General features: G+C 43.2%; 2 protein-coding genes across 3 annotated transcripts in view; both read left to right on the forward strand.

Annotated features, from left to right (window-relative positions):
• SDAD1 (SDA1 domain containing 1) overlaps positions 1–6495 on the forward strand; it is a 33346-nt gene extending 26851 nt beyond the window's left edge. The window contains exons 21-22 of the mRNA XM_026717133.2: positions 21–182; positions 5741–6495. Of these exons, the coding sequence (XP_026572918.2) occupies positions 21–182; positions 5741–5791 (213 nt within the window). The 3' untranslated portion in view covers positions 5792–6495. The remainder of the gene's footprint in view (positions 1–20; positions 183–5740) is intronic.
• Positions 6496–8828: 2333 nt separating this feature from the next.
• NAAA (N-acylethanolamine acid amidase) overlaps positions 8829–22450 on the forward strand; it is a 33903-nt gene continuing 20281 nt past the window's right edge. For both annotated transcript variants that reach the window (XR_015744036.1, XM_026717141.2), the window contains exons 1-4: positions 8829–9147; positions 12912–13076; positions 15919–16045; positions 18839–18929. Coding sequence is in view for 1 of the 2 variants with exons in the window: in XM_026717141.2 (XP_026572926.2) it covers positions 8927–9147; positions 12912–13076; positions 15919–16045; positions 18839–18929 (604 nt within the window). In the remaining variant the exon portion in view is untranslated. The remainder of the gene's footprint in view (positions 9148–12911; positions 13077–15918; positions 16046–18838; positions 18930–22450) is intronic.

Raw genomic sequence — 22450 nt, forward strand, 5'->3', positions numbered from 1 at the left:
GTGGGTTTTTTTTTTTTTAGGCTGGCAAGACCGACCGAAAAGAGTTTGTGAAGAAGAAAACGAAGCTGAACCCTTACGCCAGCTCCACGAACAAAGAGAAGAAAAAGCAGAAGAATTTCATGATGATGCGATACAGTCACAACGTCCGGACAAAAAACAAGCGTTCCTTTAGGGAGAAGCAGGCAAGTTGGCCATTTGTTATTCAGAAAAAAGATCCCCCAATACGGGTAGTCCTCGCTTTACGACCACCATCGAGCCCCCCCCACCCGAATTTCTGTTGCTAAAGCAAGAGAAGTTGTTAAAGTGAGCGTTGTGCCCCGTTTTGCACACTTTCTGGGGCCACTGTTGTTAAGTTGAATCACTGCGGCCGTTCAGTTGGTCACACCGTCGTTTTTTGTTTTTAAATATACATTTTATTTGGGTTTTCACAAAAACATAATACAAATAAAACATCTTTTTTTGAGAATAGCATGATCCCGGGTTGTCACTTCGTCATACAGACACAAACTCAATTTCATATTCATCTTTGTGTTCTATTTCATATCTTATTATTGTTTTAACATTTTCTCCATAATTTTTCCCTTCCCTTGGTTTTCTCAACTTTATTTTTAATTATCTCATATCTAAATTCAATTATATATTTTTTTCTAAGTTTCAATGTTTTTCCAATCATATTTATACTTTTGTCTGTCCTGTTTCAATTTCATATTATCTTTTCTCATTAAACAAATTTTCCCCTGAAGTTACTAATTGGAGTATGACACCTTTATATCTTTTAAAAGATATATCTTTTATATCTTTTAATTTTATCCATTCAACTCTTATTTAAACTTCAATTTATGCCTTTAAAATTATAACATTCAATATAGTACATAACTTCCAGTCGAATTCTGCTTAGCAGATTTTCACAGATACAGGTATGCAGGTCTTGGCGTGTTCGGGTCTTTTCCCGTGTAAGATTGAGAGTATCTTGGCAACGTTTCGACAAGGTCCCACTCGCCATCTTCAGGCCGGTGCTTTCGGCTTCGTGCTTGTGCAAGCAAAGCATGATCGGAGCTGTCGTTTCCCTATATATACTGGTGGGGAGGTTGCCTGTGTTGTCATTTCTTGATTGGTTGATGGAGTTGATGTTTGCAGATTGGCTGGCTTTTTCTTAAGAACATGTCTGGCTGAGGTATGGGCTGTGTGTCTATCAGCCTCCTGTATTGTAACGACCTGGGTAATGGGCTGTGTGATGACCTGCTGAGTTCTATTGTTTTGACATCCTGGGTCTTGTGCTGTAATCTCCTGGGTCGTTGGCTGTGTGGCAACATCCTGAGGTTTTGAGCTGTAACCTTCTGAGTTCCATGATGTGATATCCTGAGCGGGTGGCTGTGATGTGACGTTCCGGGTTTTGGTTTGGCTCTGAGTTTGAGGCCTGGCTATGTGTTCATGGTGTGTGTCAGTTTGCTTGGTTTGGGGGTCGGGGTGCGTGGCAGCTGGTGAGGCAGCCGTGGTCTGGTTTCTGGATGGTGGTTGCCTTTTGTCTATGGGGTGGTTTTGGGTTTCAGTCTGGTGAGGGAGGATTGGTGGTGGCGTCATGTGTTGTTTTGGGTCCGGTGTTGGTTTTCATGGCTGGGACTCATTTGTTGGTAAGGGCTAGTTTCCAAATTTCTGGTCGGCGGGAAGTATTGTCCCATTTATTCATGTTATGGGGGTGTTTCTCTATTTCGATGGCTTCCATGATTATTCTCTTGTTGAAGTGTTCGGTATTGGAGATTAATATGGTTCCCTCAAAATTAATTTCATGTCCTGTGGCGTTAAGGTGCTGGAAAAGGGAGGAAGAATTTTCTTCTTTTCTGACTACGTTCTTGTGTTCTGCAGTGCGTGCATTTATTCTGTTGGTTTGTCCAATGTATGTGGCTGGGCAATTGTTGCATGGTATTCCATACTCCTTGGTTTTCTAGCTGGATCTTGTCTTTGGGGTTTCTTAGGATGTTGGCTATTTTTTGGTCAGTGCCAAAGATTGTCCTGATATTGTGTTTGTGGAGAATTTTGCTGATTTTATCTGTGGTGCCTTTGATGTAGGGGAGGAGGGCGATACCATTGTCCTGTTCTGTGTCTCAGTTTCTGGGGGTTGTCTCCTTTGGGATTAGGTTGGTAATTGTGTTTCTTTGGAATCCGTTGGAAATTAATACATTAATGAGGGTGTGTAATTCCGTTCTCAAGTGGTCTTTGTCAGCTAGGCGTTTGGTTCTGGAGATGAGGGTCTTGGCTACAGAGTTGATCTGTGCAGGGTGGTGATGGGATTGTGTGTTTGAGTAGCGGTTGGTGTGTGTTTTCTTCCAGTGGATGCTGTGTCCTAGGGAGCCATTAGGTTTTTTGTAAATTAAGATGTCCAGGAAGGGAAGTTGGTTGTTGACTTCTGTTTCCATGGTGAATTGTATTTTGGGGTGTAAGCTGTTGAGATGTGTGATGAAGTTGTCCAGTTTTTCTTTCCCATGTGGCCAAATGACGAAAGTGTCATCTACATATCTAAGCCAGAGTTTGGGTTTGGGTTCTGATTTGTCTAGAGCATTGGTTTCAAAATGTTTCATGTATAGGTTAGCGATGATGGGTGAGAGGGGTGATCCCATAGGTGCTCCTTCTATCTGTTTGTATCTTTGTCCATTGTAGATGAAGTATGTGTTGGTTAGGCAGTGGTTGGTCAGATCTAGGATGTGCTTTGGGGGGTTGTATTTGTTTTGGATGGCTGTCAAGGCTTCTTTAATAGGTACTTGGGTAAAGAGGGATATGACATCGAAGCTCACGAGTAGGTCGTCGTATTGTAGGTTTTGTTTCTTTATTGTTTCTATGAAGTGGAAAGAGTTTTGTACTTGTGAGGTGATGGATTCTGTGTAGGGCTGGAGTTGTTTGGCGAGAAATTTGGCAAGATTCTGTAGAGGTGAGCCTATGGAGCTGACTATGGGTCTGAGGGGTGTTCTAGCCGGCTCGGGACACTCCGGCGGCGAGCACGGATCAAAACCGCGCACAATCGCAGATTTTGGTCCGTCGCCGAAGAAGCTCAAACCGGAAGTTGGTCGCACTGTCGTTAAGTGAACCTGGATTCCCCGTCGTTGACCTTGCTTGTCCAGAAGGTCGCAAAAGGGGATTGCACGACCCCGGGACATGGCAACCATCATAAATATGAACCAGTTGTCAAGCATCTGAATTTAAATCGTGACTTTGGGGAGGCTGCAGTGGTCATAAGCATGAGGAAAAGGTCACGCATCACTTTTTTCGAGTGCCCGTGTAACTTTGAACAGTCACTAAACGAACGCTTCTAAGTCAAAAACTGCCTGTACGCTTGAGCAAATACACGGGTTTCTGTATGTTATTAATGCTGATTGTTTTTAATTCTTCAGCAGATCAAGGATTGCTGGAAAGGAGTAATTATAATGTTTGCTGATATATGATTGCACTTTGCCCGAAGGAAGACAAGACTAAAAATTACTCCGTATTAATTAAACATGAGAGATAATACATAGTTGTCAGTTGTGAGCCACATATGAACCCTTTGAGTGAATTACGTGTTTTTATTTCTGTAGAGTGGGCTGTTTTTAATTCATCAGCGTAGTTCCCTTAATAGCCATTGCTCTCTTCTGTTTCCCAGTGCATGTTTTCTATTTTTCCTGGCTGTAGAATAGCTTAAAAAATCTTCATCTTCTTTTAAGGACCCCATAATCCCTTCCAGGCTGAAGTCTGGGCAGCTGAATGGAGCTAGCAGAGTGTTTGCTGGCCAGATGCCCTTCCTGTTGCCAATGCGGTGGTTTTTTTTACAGCAGTTATAGTCACATTGTGCCCAGAGAGAGAAATCTCTGCCTTTACCTAGGATTGAACTCACAGCCTCCTGATTGTGAGGCGAGAATTCCACCTCTAGGCCACCGCACCACTCATAGAATAGCTAAAACTGCTAAAGGTAAAACATACAGGTGGTCCTTATTTTACGACCATAATGGACCATAATGCGCAGTGCTTTCGTAAGTCCTAACACTAGTAAAGCCGAGCACCCACATGACCGGCCTGATTTTACTCCCAATTTTGTGGCAGTTGTTAAAAGCAAACACCCCGGTCGTAAAGCAAACGGCATAGCCATAAAGCAAACCCATCGTTCATTGTGGGCCGTTTTTGTTGAAAATCAGAAGTAAATACCCTTTTTTTTTTTTTTGACAAAAGTCAGGAAAAAGCAGTCACGTGACCCACAAGATGTTGCAAACCCCCATAAATTTGAGCTAATGGCCAAGTGTCTGACAGGTTACATGACCGGGGCTGCAACCATTGGAATTTCAGAATTTTGCAATCAATATCTTTTGCGGGGAGAGATTGTCGTAATGGTGCTAAGCAAATTGAGGACTACCTGTAATGGTTAAAAACAATGTATTTCAACGTTGGCAGGTTTAAGAAGGGTGGACTTCCAACTCCCAGAATTCCCCAGCCAGCATAGCTACCTGTAACTCAAGGTGGCAAGTATGTCTGTCTGGGGGAATTTGAGGAGTTGAAGTCCACCCGTCTTAAAAGTTGCCAAGGTTGAAAAAAATCTTGGCTTAGAAAGTCCAATGAAACACAGCATTGAAATGCTGACATTTCTACTTTACTGATGATTACTTTTGAGGATAAACCTGCAGTAAGCAGAATAAGGTTTCTTTCATTTATGTGGTATGGGAACCATCTAATCGTTTTTACCATGGCTTAGCCCAGGCTTGTCCAACCCGCGGGCCGCATGCGGCCCAGGTCGCCTCGTAATGCGGCCCAGTGCCCACCCCAACCTTCGTGCCAGAGTCAGCGAGGAGGAGGAGGAGAGGCAGGCGCGGGGTGAGGCGAGCACTAGGCCAAGCAGCAACAGAAAAGGCGGGCGCCGTCAGAGCGCCACCTCCTGCTGTTGCCGCCACCGCCACCACTTCTGTCCCCGCTGCCACTTCTGCCCCCACCGTCGCTGCAGCTTCTGCCCCGCCTCCGCTTCTGCCCCGCCGCGTCGCTGCCACTGCTGCCACCGCTGCTGCCGCCGCTTCTGCCCCTGCCCCCGCCGCTGCTGCCCCGCCGCTGCTTCTTCCCCTGCTGCCACTTCTTCCCCGCCGTCGCTGCCACTTCTGCCCCGCTGCTGCCAGCGCTTCTGCCCCTGCCACCGCCGCCGCTGCTGCCACCGCCACCGCCGCCGCTTCTTCCCCGCCGCCACCGCCCCTTCTGCCCCCACTGCCACTTCTTCCCCACCGTCGCTGCTGCTTCTGCACCCGCCTCTGCCGCCACTTCTGCCCCCGCCACCACTTCTGCCTCTGCCGCCGCTTCTGCCCCGCCATCAAAAACGTGATAAACCATGATAAAAAATAAATAATTTTTAATAAATAATTAATAATAAATAATACAAACATCTCACTAACTTAATTTCCAAATAAATTTAATATGTTAACTATGTTTTCTATGGTTTTTTTGGGTGATCAGGTGTTACTGTTATTTTATTTTATGTGCAGCCCGAACCAAATTTTCATCTTCTAATGTGGCCCAGGGAAGGTGAAGGTGAAAGACACCCCTGGCTTAGCTTATGATGTGGGTTAGAACAGGACGCACAAAGTGGTTATGCAATTGGGGAATTAAACACACGAGATTTTATAAGACAAATATTGTGCAAGGTCTAAATTCAGAGGTTTTCCTTTGCAAAGCAATTCTTGCATGCTAACATTTTTTTTTCTTTCTTTCCTTTTCCTTTTTTCTTTTCTACTTATTGCAGCTGGCTCTACGGGACGCCCTTTTGAGGCAGAAGAAAAGATTGATGAAATAACCACAGCACAGCAGAGGAGTGTCGGAAATGACGGTTTGAAAAGTAAAAACTAAGAGGACTGGAGAAAAGACAACTGAAAATGATGAACTGTAACCATAAACCGATTTCATTCACAGGATAATTTACAAAGATACTTCTATCCATTACACGCAGAGGAAAAATATGAATGGCATTCAGCTATTTTTCTCAGCTCATGACAGCCTTCGAAGATTCGTTTCAAATATTCAGGAAAAAAATAATGAGTACGATTATTTGTGATTTGTTTTTTGGCATTTATAATCCAATCCGAGTAGTGCATTAGCTTAGAGGTGGAGTTCTCGCCTCACAATCAGGAGGCTGCGAGTTCGAATCCTAGGGAGAGGCAGATTTGTCTCTCTCTGGGCACAACGAGAATATATCTGCTGAATATAATATATCCGCATTGGTGACAGGAAGGGCATCCGGCCAGTAAACACTCAGCTCCATTCAGTTGTCCAGACTCCACAGAGCAAGGGATTATGGGGTCGTTAAAAGAAGAAGAAGAAAATTAGGATGATGGTTTATAATCCAATCCAAATCCTACAAACTGCAAAGGGATTGTTTTACGCAAGGAAATAAGTGCCGCAGAACCGCACCAGCCAACAGATTTATATACTCGGGAAAAGAACGTAGCTTGTACGTGACTGTAAAATATGGTTTTAAATATATATGAATATATATATCTATATTGCCTCCTCATTTATTGACTAAACCATAACATGAATTGGACTGTCTGACCTCACCCAAGAACCTTTTCACAGAAACGGTGGGAAGGGATTATAGAGATCATCTATCCCAGGGGTGTCAAACTTGAGGCATGCGGCCATATCCGCCATGTGGGGTGGATATCTAATATCCTCCCAACCTGTCCATGTGGTTAGAGAACTGGAGATTCACCTTCATTAAATCATGAGGATTATATACTGAAATTCATTAGTGAGTAAATGCAGGAAGTGTAAACTCCAAATGGCCAGCCATTGCCGTAGTTCCCATGGAATTAACAAAAAAATGTTGCTTAAAATATGACACAGTTGTAGTTAGTGGTGGCAAGGTTTGATGACAACTTGTTTAGATCACATTGCACTTTCTTGTACTAAATATAGGGGTAAGGACACACACTTTTTTAAAAAAAGTATTCATAGAATAGAACAGAATAGAATAGAATTCTTTATTGGCCAAGTGTGATTGGACACACAAGGAATTTGTCTTTGTGCAGATACTCTCAGTGTACATAAAAGAAAAGCTACATTAGTCAAGGATCATCAGGTACAACACTTAATGATAGTCATAGGGTACAATAAGCAATCAAATCATACTGGGAAACAGTCAATATAGATTGTTAGGATACAAGTGACAAAGTTAGTCCTACAATCACAAGTGGGAGGGGATGAGTGATAGGGAGTGATGAGAAGATTGATAGTAATAGTAATACAGACTTTGTAATAGTTGGTCAGTGTTGAGGGAATCATTTGTTTAGCAGAGTGATGATGTTCAGGAAAAAACTGTTCTTGTGTCTAGTTGTTCTAGTGTGCAGGGCTCTATAGTGTCGTTTTGAGGGAAGGAGTTGAAACAGTTTATGTCCGGGATGTGAGGGGTCTGTAGATATTTTCACAGCCCTCTTTTTGACTCATGCAGGATACAGGTCCTCGACTGAAGGCAAATTATGTCAAATTGCACAGGTAGTCCTTGACTTACGACCACAATCGAGCCCAACATTTCTGTTGCCAACTGACACATTGGTTAGGTGGGTTTTTGCCTCATTTTACAACCTTCCCACCATTGTTAAGTGAATCAATGCAGTTGTTAAAAGGAGTCAGACTGTGAATCTGGCTCTCCCATTGACTTCGCTCCTCAGAAGGTCGCCAAAGGGGGATCCCAGGAAACACTGCAACCGTCATAAATATGAACCGGTTGCCAAGCGTCTGAATTTTGATCCCACAACCACGGGGATACCGCCAAGGTAAAACTGGTCATAAGAGACTCTTTTCAGCACCATGGTCACTCGGAACCTTCACTAAACGAACTGTTGTAAGTCGAGGACCGTCTGTACAGGGTCTCCTGCTTGAGCAAAGGGAGGTTGGACTAGAAGACCTCCCAAGGTCCCATCCAGCTCTATTCTGAATAAAGTCAGGGGTGCCCCAACCCTGGAGGCTTTTAAAAAGAGACTCGGAGCGAACTGTTTCAGAATGCAGTTTTAGAATGTACCAAGCAGAATCTGAACGGAAGTTATGTATTATATTAAGTGTTATAAATTTAGGGGAAAGAGATAAAGGTGTCATACTCCAATCAGTGATTACAGGAGAAATTTTGTGTTAATGAGAAAAGATAATAGACAGCTGGAAACAAGACAAAGAATATAAGTGTAATGATCTGAACTGAGATGAAATAAATAAAATAGAAGAGGGGAGAAGGTATATAGAAAATGTAGAATGGTAATAAGATACGGAATGGTATATAAAAATGAGCATGAACTTGAATTTGTGTCTGTAGGAAGAGATGTAACCCGGGATCAAGCTGCTTTCAAAAAAGATGTTTTATGTTTTATGTTTTGTTCGTTTATGTTTGTTTTTAAAAATCAATAAAAAAAATTTTTTTTTAAAAAAGAGACTCGGAAGGAACTGTTGTAAGCCGAGGACTGTCTGTACTTGCTCAAGCGGAGACCGAGTCTAGTCCCATTTCAGACAAGCGGTGGTCCAGTCTCTTCTTGAAAACCTTCCCTCCTGCTTGAGCAAAGGGGAGGGGGGGTTGGACTAGAAGACCTCCCAAGGTCCCATCCAGCTCTACCCCCGATTGAGCGTCTCGCGTGGCGCCAGGCTTTCCGCCTTTTGAAGCGAGCGCTTCGCCCGCGGAACTCCTGGACGGATCCTGCTTTGGCAAAAGCTCCCGGGAGGGGGACGTGGTGGTGGTGGGGGATCCGCTTGGCCAGCTGCACCCAGACTGGAGCGCAACTCCCGGGCAGGGCAAGGCCAGGAAGGGGGCGGCGTTGGAGAAGCGGCGGGGCAGCCAATCCCGGAGCGGCGGGGCCGGCCGTGGAAAGGCCGAGCGGCCACCCGCGGCTGCTGCCCCGCCGCGTTCTTGCAAACCGCCGCCGCCGCCGCCGCCGCCGCTTCTTCTTCCATGGCCGGGCCGGTGCGCGAGGGCTCCGGCTCGTTCCCGGCGCTCCTTCTGGGGTTGCTCCTGCTGGCTTTGCCCCGCGGCGGGGCCGATCTCCTCCGCTCTCCCGCGGCCCCGATGCGCTTCAACGTCAGCCTGGACAGCCCTCCCGAGAGTCGGTGGGACCCGGTCGCCCAGCACTTCGACCCGGCGTTCATGCGGACCGTCCTCAACCACATCGTCGAGTGAGCGCTGGAGGACGCTGCGCGGCTGGACGCGGCTTTCGAGGAGGAGGAGGAGGAGGAGGAGGAGGAGAGGGGCGCGCTGGCTGGCTGGCAACGGCCTCCAGCGGAGAAAGGGAAAGTGGGAGAAAGTTGGATCGGGACTTTCCTGGATCCTCCAGAAATCGACAGCAGAGCCGGGCACCTGGCACTCTCTCTCTGTCTCCCTCTCTGTCTCTGTGTGTGTGTCTTTCTCTGTCTTTCTCTCTCTCTCTGTCTGTCTCTCTGTCTCTCTCTGCTCTTCTGCTGTCTCTGTCTTTCTCTGTCTTTCTCTCTCTGTGTGTGTGTCTTTCTCTCTCTCTCTGTCTCTGTGTGATTTCTCTTGCTCTCTCTCTCTCTCTCTCTCTGAGTGTGTGTGTCTTTCTCTCTCTCTCTCTCTGTCTCTGTGTGTCTTTCTCTCTCTCTCTCTCTGTCTCTGTCCCTGTCTCTCTGTGTGTGTGTGTGTGTGTGTGTGTGGCTCTGTCTGGCTCTTTCTCTGTGTGTGTGTGTTTCTAACTGTGTGTGTGTGTCTGTCTCTGTCTCTTTCTCTATGTGTATGTGTGTGTCTGTCTCTAACTCCGTGTGTGTGTGTGTGTGTGTGTGTGTGTGTGTGTGTGTCTAACTCTCTCTAACTCTGTGTGTGTGTGTGTGTGTGTGTGTGTCTAACTTTCTCTCTCTGTGTGTGTGTCTGTCTCTCTCTAACTCTGTGTGTGTGTGTTTGTCTCTAACTCTGTCTCTGTGTGTGTGTGTCTCTCTCTCTATCTCCGTCTCTCTCTGTCTCTCTCTTTTTTTCTCCCTCTCTCTGCATTTGCTTCTGGGTGTTTGTATCCTGGCTTGCTGGCTGGCTTGCTAAGGGACGGGACACTCTTCCTTGCCTTCAGAAGGAGGAGGAGGAGGAGGAGAGAATTAAGGGAAAACTTCCAGTAAAGTGAGAACCATTGTGTATAGGGTTTCCTGCCTAAGCAGGGGGTTGGACTAGAAGACCTCCAAGGCCCCTTCCAACTCTGTTATTCAAATTCTAATCAGTGGGACAGCTTGTCTTCAGAAGTTGTGGGTGCTCCAAACACTGGAAGGTTTTCAAGACGAGACTGGACAACCACTTGTCTGAAATGGGACTAGAGGGTCTCCGGCTTGAGCAAGGGGTTGGACTAGAAGACCTTCGAGGTCCCTTCCAGCTCTATTCTGAATAAAGTTGGTGGTGCCCCAACACTGGAAGCTTTCAAGAAGAGACTGGATGGCCACGTGTCTGAAATAGTATGGGGTCTCTTGCTCCAGCAAGGGGTTGGACTAGATGGCCTCCAAGGCCCCTTCCAATTCTGGTATTCTATGTTAGATTCTTCCCAACGGAGAAAAACTGCAAACCAGGAACATCATTCCTTCCTTCTACCCTCCCTGTTGGTTTTTTTAAAAAATTATTTGTTTGTTCTTTCAGACTGAACTTCTCAAACTGGAGCCAAGTACACTTGAGTTGGAACAAAGCGCATATTTCTCCTGGCTGGGTAAACTCGAGTGACCTTCTCTAATGAGGGCCGGAGAGGAGGAGGATGGGCGGGAGGGGGAGGAAGAGGAGAAGGAGGAGAAGGAAGAGGAAGAAGAGAAGGAAGAGGAAGAAGAGAAGAGGAGGAAGAAAAGGAGGAAGAAAAGGAGGGGGAGGAGGGGGAGGAAGAGGAGAAGGAGGAAGAGGAAGAGGAAGAAGAGAAGGAAGAGGAAGAAGAGGAGGAAGAGAAGAAAGAAGAGGAGGAAGAAAAGGAGGGGGGAGGAGGGGGAGGAAAAGGAGGAGGAAGAAAAGGAGGAGGAAGAAGAGAAGGAAGAGGAGGAAGAAGAGGAGGAAGAGGAGGAAGAAAAGGAGGAGGAAGAGGAGGAGGAAGAAGAGGAGGAGGAGGAGGAAGAGGAGGAGGGTAAAATTCTATTTTCTGGCTGAAAAATTGTAAGAGATTGAATTGGATGGAAATCGGGTTGTTTATGTGGCTCAGTTTTCTGCCTTAGCCATTTCAGATAGCCCTCGACTTATGACCAAATTCAGGAGCAGAATTTCCGATGCTAAGCGAGGTGATTGTTAACTGAGTGAACCCTGATTTTACCGACTTAATTGGCCACGTTTGTTAAGCGGACCGTGGCGGTTCTTAAAGTGAATGACTCCGTTGCGAAGAGAATCTTGACAGAAACTGGCTGGGAAGATCACAAATGATGGCTAAGTCACCAAGGAGAGGACAGCTGTCATAAATATACATGTAAATAAATATACACATACATGTAAATATACATGTAAGTAAGATGTACATGCCAGTTGTCAAATGCCTGACTTTGCAACGATGGCATGCATGAAAAATGGGGACAAGTCATTTTTTTCAGTGCCGTTGTAAACTTGCACGGTTGGTGAGTTATAGGATGGCCATACAGGTGGTCCTTGAGTTACGACCACAATGGAGCCCAAAATTCAGGCCGCTAGGTGAAAAATCCTGTTAAGTAAGCTTTGTTCCGTTTTATGACTTTTCTGGCCACGGTTGTTAAGCAAATCGTTGCAAATTGTTAAGCAAGTAACAGGTTGTTAAGTGAATCTAGTTTCCCCATTGCTTGTCAGAAGGTCGCAAAAGGGGATCCCGTGACCCCGGGACACTGCAGCTGTCATAAATATGAGTCAGTGGCCACGTGTCTGAATTTTGACCCTACGGATGCTGCAAAGGTCATAAGTGTGAAAAACGATCGTAAGTCACACTTTTTTCAGAGCTGTTGTAACTTTGAACCGTCACTAAGTGAACTGTTGAGGACTCCCTCTACAAATTAGCTGGCAAATGCCTTCCCCAAGGTTACTTTCCTTATATTCTTCCATGCGGCTTATAGATCTGAAATTTTCTGGAAAATTCCCATAAGAAGACTCACCAGATTTGCTTCTATAAACAAGATTTCATTGGTTTTGGGAGGTGCAAAATAGAATTCAGAATATCAGAGCTGGAAGGGACCTGGAGGTCTTCTAGTCCAACCCCTGCTCAAGCAGGAAAACCTATACCATTCTGGATGAATGAATCTTTATTTTATTTGTTGACTCGTAGGGTATCCGTGCTTCGCTACGAAACTGTGCGATCGGGCAAGTTTTGGGGGAGGAAAATAAGGAGAAAAAAATTCTGCCTCTGCCTACCAGCATCTATCGGTATTCATCTGGCTAGTGTCCTGTCAGTCTGTGAGAGAGATGAGGGTTGTTTGGAAACTGAAACAGTATTTGCTATGTGAGCAAGAAGGAGACAGCAAGGAGCCTGGGTGTGGCTTAGCTCAACTGCAGTTGGAACAGATTTATTTTCAGGTGGGGAGGGGGAGTAGAGCTCCTTAGCATCAGAGCATGTTAATAATAATATAGGAAATACTAATGTTCTGATGGTCATTTTGAAAAATGCTTTCTTAGTGAGCACCTAAAAGCCAAGAGGAACATATACGCCAAATTTTCAAGTTTGTAGGCTTTACGGTTCTGGAGATTTTGTGATGATGCGTGAATGTTTATATATATATAGATTAGCCCTTGGGCCACATCAAAGTGCAGAATTCCAGAAACAAATGATTGTTTGATAATTTGATAAAAGCAATTTAAAATGGAATTGGAATAAAATATGCATGAATGGCTATCCAGTCTCTTCTTAAAACTCTCCAGTGTTGGAGCACCCACAACTTCCAGAGGCCGGCCGTTCCCCTGGAAAGGTACGTAGAATAAAACAGGTTAAGGATGCTACGAATGGCTCAATGGTTCTCTTTTCTTCCAGTTCTGTGATCCCCAAATGGGTCCATGCCGTTATTCGACGTATCGCAGAAGACCTAGAAGACTTCATCCCTCAGCCTTACGAAGGAGAGATTCGGGGACTTGCCCAACACTTCGGGGTTAACGTCGGCGACGGGCTCCTGCTGAACCTGGCCTACGAATTCACTGCGTGAGTTTTGCGATGCAAATTTCATGGGTCTGAGGAACAGAGGGGGGTGGGGAAATCTACCGTGGCAAAGATCAGGAAAGGGAAGAAGGCTGTCTTCTCCTTAGCTTTCCAAGTAACAAACCCAACACAATCAAAACTCCGAGGCCTGGAGTTTCCTCAAAGTTTTCCCCACCTGAATCAAACCCTAAAGTTCTTGCCCCCGGGCCACCCGTCCATCATATGGTCCAATCAGGTCACAGTCCCAACTCCCGGTGGCTTCAGTCCAGTGGTGGTATGCTGCCGGTTTATACCGGTTCTACTGATCCGGTAGCGCCAGTCAGCACCACCCGCCCCTGTTCTTTCCTGTTCTATATTTCCTCTGTTTGTAGCTCAGCTGATAGGCGCAGCAGAGCGGATTCCCACGCCTCAGCTGTTTTACTCACCAACGCTGACAGAAAGGCAAGTTTTCATGCTTAAAATTGCCCATTTTACAACGCTCCGTGCGTGCGCGCACAGAACCGGTAGCAAATTTTTTGAATTCCACCACTGCTTCAGTCCATGCCTTCCCGGCACCTGGTGAGAGCGTCCTTGGTTCCCAGGAGAAAGAATTTTATGTTGGCTACACATCCCCGAGCTATCTCTATCGTCTCGCCTCCTGTTCCCACAGCTCCGACAGGCCTTGCTGTGGCAGCCCTGAAGATGCTCCCAAAATGGCTTCAGGGCTGACAAACATTTTGCAAGGAAAAAGATAGGTTGTGTAGCTGGCACAAAGGAAGAGTCAGCTTCTAAATTAGCTTTCTCCTTCCTCTTAAAAAACAAACAAACGTGTGGACACTAACAATACATCGATGGGACAGTGTCATCTGATGAGATCCAGGACTTTCTGCTGTGCCTGGAACGGGGAAGATTTAGGTCAGCCCTAAAGTTCTTTTAAAACTTGGATTTTGGGGGGCTTAGGGTGGTTGGTAAACCATCCAATAGGAATGTGAATGTTTTATTTCCTTCTAAATGGGCATCATTCTTTTTCTTTGTTATATTGTGCTAGGTCAGGGGTGTCAAATTCCAATTCATTGAGGGCCGCATCAGGGCTGTGATTGACCTCAGGGCATCGGGTGGGCGTGGCTGACTGGGTGGGTGTGGCCAATGAGATGGGCATGTCCAGCTTGTCACCACTCATTGGGCGTGGCTGACTGGATGGGCATGGCTGACTGGGTGGGCGTGGTCAGCTTGATGCCACTCCCCAAACTGCTGGCATGTTTCCTCTTCGCATTGGAAAGACTGGGTCGAAGCAATACTGACTGGCTCCTTACATTTTCCAGGATGACCCCACGTGTTGGATCTGACTGTCAGGATTCCGGCAGTTACCCCAATTAAATCATGAGCCTTGAGCCAAACTTCCAAAGCTTAAAAAGGGTTTACTGGGAGTTAAACTGTCCAGCACCTCCTGGGTGTAACCAACTCTGAGGCACATAATTCATTGTCACCCTTGACACCTTTGACTTGACCACCCAGGGGGTGATTTTCCCCCACCCCCTGGATGTCTCATAATTCATATTCTCCAATGGGACACATCCATAGCCAAGAGTCATCAATCATGTTCTCCACTTAAAATTTTGCCCAGCAGAAACTTCAGTCACCTAGTTACTATCTTTGAAAAACTATTTATGGAATGCACTTTCAGTTTGCAAGCTGCCACACTGCTCCCCCCTCCCTTTCTGTTGGCAACTCTAAAAAGACCATAGAAATATTTTATGAGTTGACACTGACCACATCCAGACCTTGTGTTTGACACCCCTGTGCTAGGTTTTTTTTCTGTCTCATATGCTTTCCAGAGTCTAAATCCAAAGGGTGTCCAACCTTAGCAACTTTAAGAGTGGTGGACTTCAACTCCCAGAATTCCCCATCAGCATGGCTGGCTGAGGAATTCTGGGAGTTGAAGTCCACCACCCTTAAAGTTGCCAAGGTTGGACACCCCTGGTTTAATCAGACCACTTATTTAAAATTAGGTCAGCATAAGAAGACAGACCAGAAATAAATGCGATATGGGTTAGGACTGCTTTTATTACAAGAGCTGTATTTAATTATTCATTCGTTCAGTTTATTTGCCATTTATCTCTCTACGGGGCGACACTAGGATTACATGATCCTGAGGTACCACAACCATCATAAATACTTGCAGTTACCAAGTGCCCAAATTTTGATCATATAACCATGCTGCAACGGTCATAAGTGTGAAAAACGGACGTAAGCCACATTTTTCAGTGCTGTTGTAACTTTAACGGTCATTAAACAAGTGGCTGCCAATGAAATTCAATCCTAGATTTTGCATCACTTTAATTAGTCCCGCAGGGGACGTGGCGGCTCAGTGCCTAAGACGCTGAGCTTGTCGATCAGAAAAGTCAGCAATTCGGTGGTTCGAATCCCTAGTGCCACGGAACGGACTGAGCTCCCATTACTCTTCCGAACTTCTTCCAGCCTAGTAATTCGAAAGCATGTAAAAAAATTACAAGTAGAAAAATAGGGGCCTCTTTGGTGGGAAGGGAACAGCCTTTCGTGCACCTTTGAAGGCATTTAGACATGCCGGCCACATGACCACGGAGACGTCTTTGGACAGCGCTGGCTCTTCGGCTTTGAAACGGAGATGAGGAACACCCCCTAGAGCCTGAAACAACTAGGACGTATGAACGAGGGAAACCTTTACCTCTAATTAGTTCTCCCCCCCGGCTGTTTCTGGTGTAAGAATATTGTGGGAATGAGTAGGCATCCCAGGAAAATGAAATTTAAATTTAAATAAGCCCCCTTGGAAAATGAATTTAGAAGTTTAGCCTTTTCTAACGAAGCTCCTGCTGTTTTTCTCTCACAGCTTCTGCACCAGTATTGTTGCTCAAGACAAGCAAGGAAATATATATCATGGTCGGAATATGGACTATGCCTTTGGAGAGTATTTACACAAGATTACTATCGATGTGGATTTTATCAAGGATGGGAAGGTACAAAGCGAGCCTGGCGGGGATTAAAAACGTTGTCGGCAGCAGCATAGGACACGGTTCCTAGTCCTTGACTTACAACCACAATTTCTGTTAGCTAAATCAAGGCGATTGTTAAGGGGAGGGGAGGTTTGCACCCCATTTTACAACTTTCTTGCCACGGTTGTTAAGAGAAACCACTGCAGTTGTTAAATGAATCACGAGGTTGTTAAGAGGATCCGGCTTCCCACATTGATGGCACTGGTCGGAAGCTGGCTAGGGATGTTCACAAGTTGAGACCCTGGGATAACAGATAATCAGAGTTGGAAGGGACCTTGTAGGTCATCTAGTCCAGGGGTCTCCAACCTTGGCCACTTGAAGACTTGTGGACTTCAACTCCCAGAGTTCCTCAGCCAGCTTTGCTTTTGAAGTCCACAAGTCTTAAAGTGGCCAAGGTTGGCTGAGGGATTCTGAGAGTTGAAGTCTACACGTCTTAAAGTGGCCAAGGTTGGAGACCCCTGATCTACTCCAACCCCCCGCCCAAGTGGGAGACCCCACACCATTTCTGACAAATAGTCCAATCTCTTCTTGAAAGTCTCAAGTGATGAAGCTCCCACAATTTCTGAAGGCAACTTCTGTTCCATGGGTTGATTGTTCTCATTGTCAGGAAATTCCTCCTTAGTTGAATCTCCCCTTGATCAGTTTCCATCCATTATTCCTTGTCTGGCCTTCAGGTGCCTTGGAGAATAGCCTGACCCCTCCTCCTCTCTGTGGCAGCCCCTCAAATATTGGAAGACTGTGATCCTGTCTCCCCTGGTCCTTCTCTTCTCTAGACTAGCCATGCCCAGTTCCTGCAACCGTTCATCGTGTGTTTTAACCTCCAGTTCCCTAATCATCTTGGTTGCTTTTCTCTGCACTCTTTCTACAGTTTCAACATCTTTTTATACTGTGTTGACCAAAACTGGATGCAGTACTCTAGGTGTGGTCTTATTAAGACTTTATAGAGTGGTATTAGTACCTCCCTTGAGACTGCAACCATCATAAATACATGCCGGTTGAAAGCGGCCAAATTTTGATCACATGACCTTGGGAATGCTGGGATGCTCATATGTGCAAGAACCAGTGGAAATTTATCTTTTTCAGCACCATTGTAATTTCAAGTGGTCACTAAATGAATGGTTGTAACTTGGGAATTACCTGTACAGGCATTTAGTAAGCCAAGCTATGTATCATCAGTAAAATCAACTTTTATTAGAAACATTTGCTTTTCAGAATCTCTCTGTCCAACCTTATAAACATAACCATCCATAAAGTTTGGTATTAAAAATAAATACCCAGTTGTTCCAATTAAAGAAAACAACAAATGAATGTGTTTCTTTTAAAAGGAAAAGGAGAGAGAGAAAAATACATAGAGGCTATGTGGAAAAGATTGCAAAGTAATTGAAAATTAGAAGAAAATACAAATTACTTCACCGGAACAAACTTCTCACTTTTATACTCTTATATCATTTTTATTTTATGTAAGACATCAAAAGCAGTTTTTTTTAAAAAAAATTGTGGTTGGATAGAAATACATTAAATAATAAATACACTCACTATTTGACTTTGGGTTAGAACAAATACAAAGATTGCTTTGCTAAAACTGTTGTGAAACTTTTATTTGCTGTATCTGGCACTTTCACAATTCTTATATTTAACTTATTATAGAATCACATTGCAGAAACTCAGAGATCCCTATAAGGATTGCAACAAAGCACTGTTATCATGTGATTTTCTGTACCTATACTATGCCACAAATAAGATGAGTCTTAAAAGTTTCCAACTTGCATTTTTGTTTTCTGTCGACTCTGCATCTGATATCTTTTGCAGTGGAATTTGAACAAGATAATTTAATAGAGGGATAGAACCAAGATCACATGACATGTTATTGCTGCTTCATTAGTAAGGCCACACTTAAGAATAAAGTGTAAGGCTACACCAACTGCATCCAGTTTTAGTCACCATATCATATTAAAAAAAAAGATGTAGAGACTCTGGAAAGAGTGCAGAAAAAAGCAACAAAGATGATTAGGGGGCTGGAGGCCAAAACATAGGAAGAATGGTTGCTGGAATTGTGTATATCTAATTCAGTGAAAACAAAAATTAGGAGCGACATGATAGCATTGTTCCAATATTTGAGGGGCTGCCACAAAGAAGTCAATCTATTCCCCAAAACTCCAAAGAAGGCAAGACAAGAAAAAAATGGATGGAAATTAATCAAGGAGAGAAGCAACCTAGAACAAATTAGAAATTTCCTAACAGTGAGGACACTCAACCAGTTGAACTGCTTGCCCCGAGAAGTTGTAAATGCTCCAACAACACTGGAGGTTTTTAAGAAGAGATTGGATAACCATTTGTTGGAAACGGTATAGGATTTTTTGCCTAAGCAGGGGGTTGGACTAGAAGACCTCCAAGGTCCCTTCCCTGGATAATGTGGCAAACAGCACACAGTAGAAAGACTGAGGGATATAAATAATAAATAATAAAAATAATAAAGGGAGATCACCTTTCTTCTGAATTGGTTTGAAGAGGAACTGAGCAAATGCAGAAATGTTGCTTCCTTAATTTTGTTCCTCTTTTTTGCTGTAGTAAACAAATTGTAATGACCTCCTTACATCCCTAAAGCATTTGAACTCTTATTCTACATTTAAGTCAAGACTGGGGTTTTTTTCATCAAATTAAATGACTCACAACTTCCCTGGCCTGTTTTGGAGAGAGTTTAAGATTGAAAACAATGTGGAATAAATACAGCTTCTCCTGTCCTTTCATTATTTCCAGGTAAAATTCCAAGGCACTACGTTCTTCGGCTATGTCGGTTTATGGACAGGACAAAGTCCACACAAGTTTTCCATCTCTGGGAATGAACGAGGTAAAGCAAATTTTATTTTTACCCACATTTTTACCTGCTAATTTGCTGACTCACTTGCCTGGTTCTGATGACTAAGACCAGTTTTGTAGCATTTGTAAAGGAATGTCTGTTAGATCAGGGGTCTCTAACCTTGGGAACTTTTAAGACTTCAACTTCAACTCCCAGAATTCCTCAGCGCAGCAAAGCTGGCTGATGAATTCTGGGAGCTGAAGTCCACAAGTCTTAAAGTTCCCACGGTTGGAGACCCCTGTGTTAGATCATTCTTCCAGAGAAGGCAGGTTGAAACTCTGGGGGGAAATTAAGAGATGCAGCACTCCTTAAAAATTCCAGAACAGAATAACAGAACGGGATTTGGGGGTACAGAATAGAATATAGAATAACAGAGTTGGAAGGGACCTTGGAGATCTTCTAGCCCAACCCCCTGCACAAGCAGGAGACCCTATACCATTTCTATCCAATCTCTTCTTAAAAACCTCCAGCGATGGGGAACCCACAACTTTTGGAGGCAGAGACATTCCACTGGTTAATTGTTCTCCCTCCCTCCCTGGAGATTCCACCATATAACATATAAATATGACCCCTGGTGGTGCAGCAATTAGAAATACAGTGTTGCGGGCTGGTCTGGAGAAATTCATTTTGATCTTCATATATATGCTCATTTAACATTCTTTTTAGTCTACTTGCTATAATAGAAGTGAATATTTTGTAATCAGTATTTAACCGTGAAATCGGTCTATGATTATGTATATATCGGGGATCCGAATCCTCCTTCGGGATCAGCGAAATCAATGCCCCCCTCCATGAGTCCGGCATCCTGGCTGCCAATAAGACATCATTAAAAAGTTCCACCATAAGAGGTCCTATTTGTTCTGCTGTTGCCTTGTACAGCTCCCCTGGAATCCCATCTGGTCCCGGGGATTTATTGTTTTTCTGGTTCTCTATTGCTGATTTCAATTCAAACCAAGTAATGTCTTTGTTTAATAATTTTTCCATTTCTTGCCCAATTGCTTTATCCTTCACTTCATCTAAATGTTTCTTATTCTGTCTTCGTTAACTTCTTCCTTTTTATATAACTCTTCAAAATACTTATGGGCAATTTCTTTTTTCTCTTCTATCTCCTGTTATATATCCCCCTCTTTTCTTTCCTTTTTTTTAGTCTATATGATAGCCATCTCCCTGGCTTATTAGCATGCTCAAAATACGTTTGTCTAGTCTAGTTTCTCCTGACCAGACAAATCAGGAACAACTTAAGAATAGTACTAGATGTCTTAGAGTTTTACGAAGCCCACCCCAAAAAACAAATTGCATTTATATTTTTAGATGCAGAGAAGGCCTTCGATAATTTAAATTGGCAATTTTTAATCCAAAAAAATTATAATATGAATTTAGGCACCAAATTTGAATATATTATAACAACCATTTATGGTACACAACAGGCTAATATTATAATAAACGGGGAATATACCCGCCCAATAAAAATAGAAAAAGGAGTCAGACAGGGCTGCCCACTCTCACCCCTGCTCTTCATATTATCATTAGAAGCATTACTAATGCGAATTAGACAGAACCCAGACATAAAAGAATTAAAGGTTAAGAAAGAAGAATATAAGTTGCAAGCATTTGCAGATGATATGATTTTTTTCATTGAGGAACCAATAGAAAGAGGACAAAAATTAATGAATGAATTAGAACAATTTGGAGCAGTAGCAGGACTTAAAATTAATAGAAAGAAAATAAAATTAATGACTAAAAATTTAACAGAAAAACAGAAAATAGAACTAGAAGAAGTTATGGGAATACAAGTGATAAAGAAAGTTAAATACTTAGGAATATGGTTGACAGCACATTGTAAGACACTTAAGGAAAATAATTATGATAAATTGATGCAACAGGTGAAGAAGGATTTAGAAACATGGGGCAAGCTGCAACTTTCATTATTAGGCAGGATCACTGCTATTAAAATGAATATTCTTCCAAAATTCCTATATATATTTCAGACGATCCCAATCAAAGTACACGAAAAAATTTTTGAAGAACTTAATAAAATAACTGTAAAATTTATCTGGCAAGGGAAAAAACCTAGAATAAATTTAAAGGCAATGCAGGATATGAAGAGCAGGGGAGGGCTGGCACTTCCAAATTGGGAGTTGTGCAGCCTCTTTAGTATGGTTGAAGGAATGGGTGAATTTAACCAATAAGAGAATATTATTCTTAGAAGGCCATGACTTGCAAAGGGGGTGGCCTGCTTTTTTATGGGATGTAGGGAAAACTAGCCAGAAATATTTTCACAGACACTTAATCAGAGACTCATTATTAACTAATTGGAAGAAAATACGGAAAAACACTATTTAAAAATACCAATTTGGATTTCAACAATGGAGGCGACGATTCACCCAAATAATCTGGATATCACTAAAATGATTAAATATAAGGATCTATTGGATACACAAGGAAATTTGAAATCGCGGCAAGAACTTCAAGAGCGGGGACTAAAAATTGATCAGTGGGCATATCTTCAAATTCAAAGTAGATATAAACAGGACAAGAAAGAATTTGGAATTAACAATAAACTCTAGCAATTAGATAAAATTTTATTAGGATCAGGCAAAAAAAATATAACAAAATTTTATAATTATTTATTAGAAGTAGAATTAGAAGAAGAAATTGTAAAAGGGAACATGATAGCCTGGAGTAGGAATATAGGATGTAGCATCACCATAACAGAATGGGAAAAGGTCTGGGGTAGAAATAATAAAATTACAAAATCGGTAGCATACAAAGAAAACGCCTACAAAATGTTTTATAGATGGCACCTTCCTCCTTCGAGATTAGCGAAGATGCACCCCAATATAAGTCCAAATTGCTGGAAATGCAAAAAAAAAGGGGGGAACCTTTTTCCATATGTGATGGTCCTGTACAGAAGCTCAAAAATATTGGCAGAAAATTAGAAATTGGCTGGAAGAAATGACAAGAGAACAGATCGAATTCAAACCAGAGTCCTTCCTGCTAGGGATCTTTGATAAATCAAAAAAAGTGAAATATATAATAAAACACATTTTGACAGCGGCCAGATTGGCTTTTGCACAATGTTGGAAGCAGCCTCGTGTTCCATCAGAGGAGATGATCATTCAAAAAATTTCAAGTTCTGCAGAAATTGACAAATTAACTTTGGCATTAAAAAATAAAGACACTTCAATATACTACAACAGCTGGAACTGCTGGTACAAATGGATAGACCAAAGATAGACTTCACACTAAAAGGCAAAAGAGGATAGGATAAATCCATAGTAGTGATACACAGATATATGTAAGGATTAGGTGTGTGTATATGGCATAAAATAAGGATAAAAAAGAGGTCTTACAAACTGTTGAAGATGGGAATGTTCTTCATTGTTTTCTATTTTTTTCTTTCTATTTTCTTCTCCCTTTCTTCTTTCTCTCTCTTTCATTTATGTATGTGTTGTTGGTTTGTTTTAATTGTAAAATCAATAAAATGTATTTTAAAAAAAAGAAATACAGTG

Source organism: Pseudonaja textilis, chromosome 6, assembly GCF_049901715.1.
Source record: "Pseudonaja textilis isolate UNSWEBS1 chromosome 6, rPseTex1.2, whole genome shotgun sequence".
Taxonomy (NCBI): Eukaryota; Metazoa; Chordata; class Lepidosauria; order Squamata; family Elapidae; genus Pseudonaja; species Pseudonaja textilis.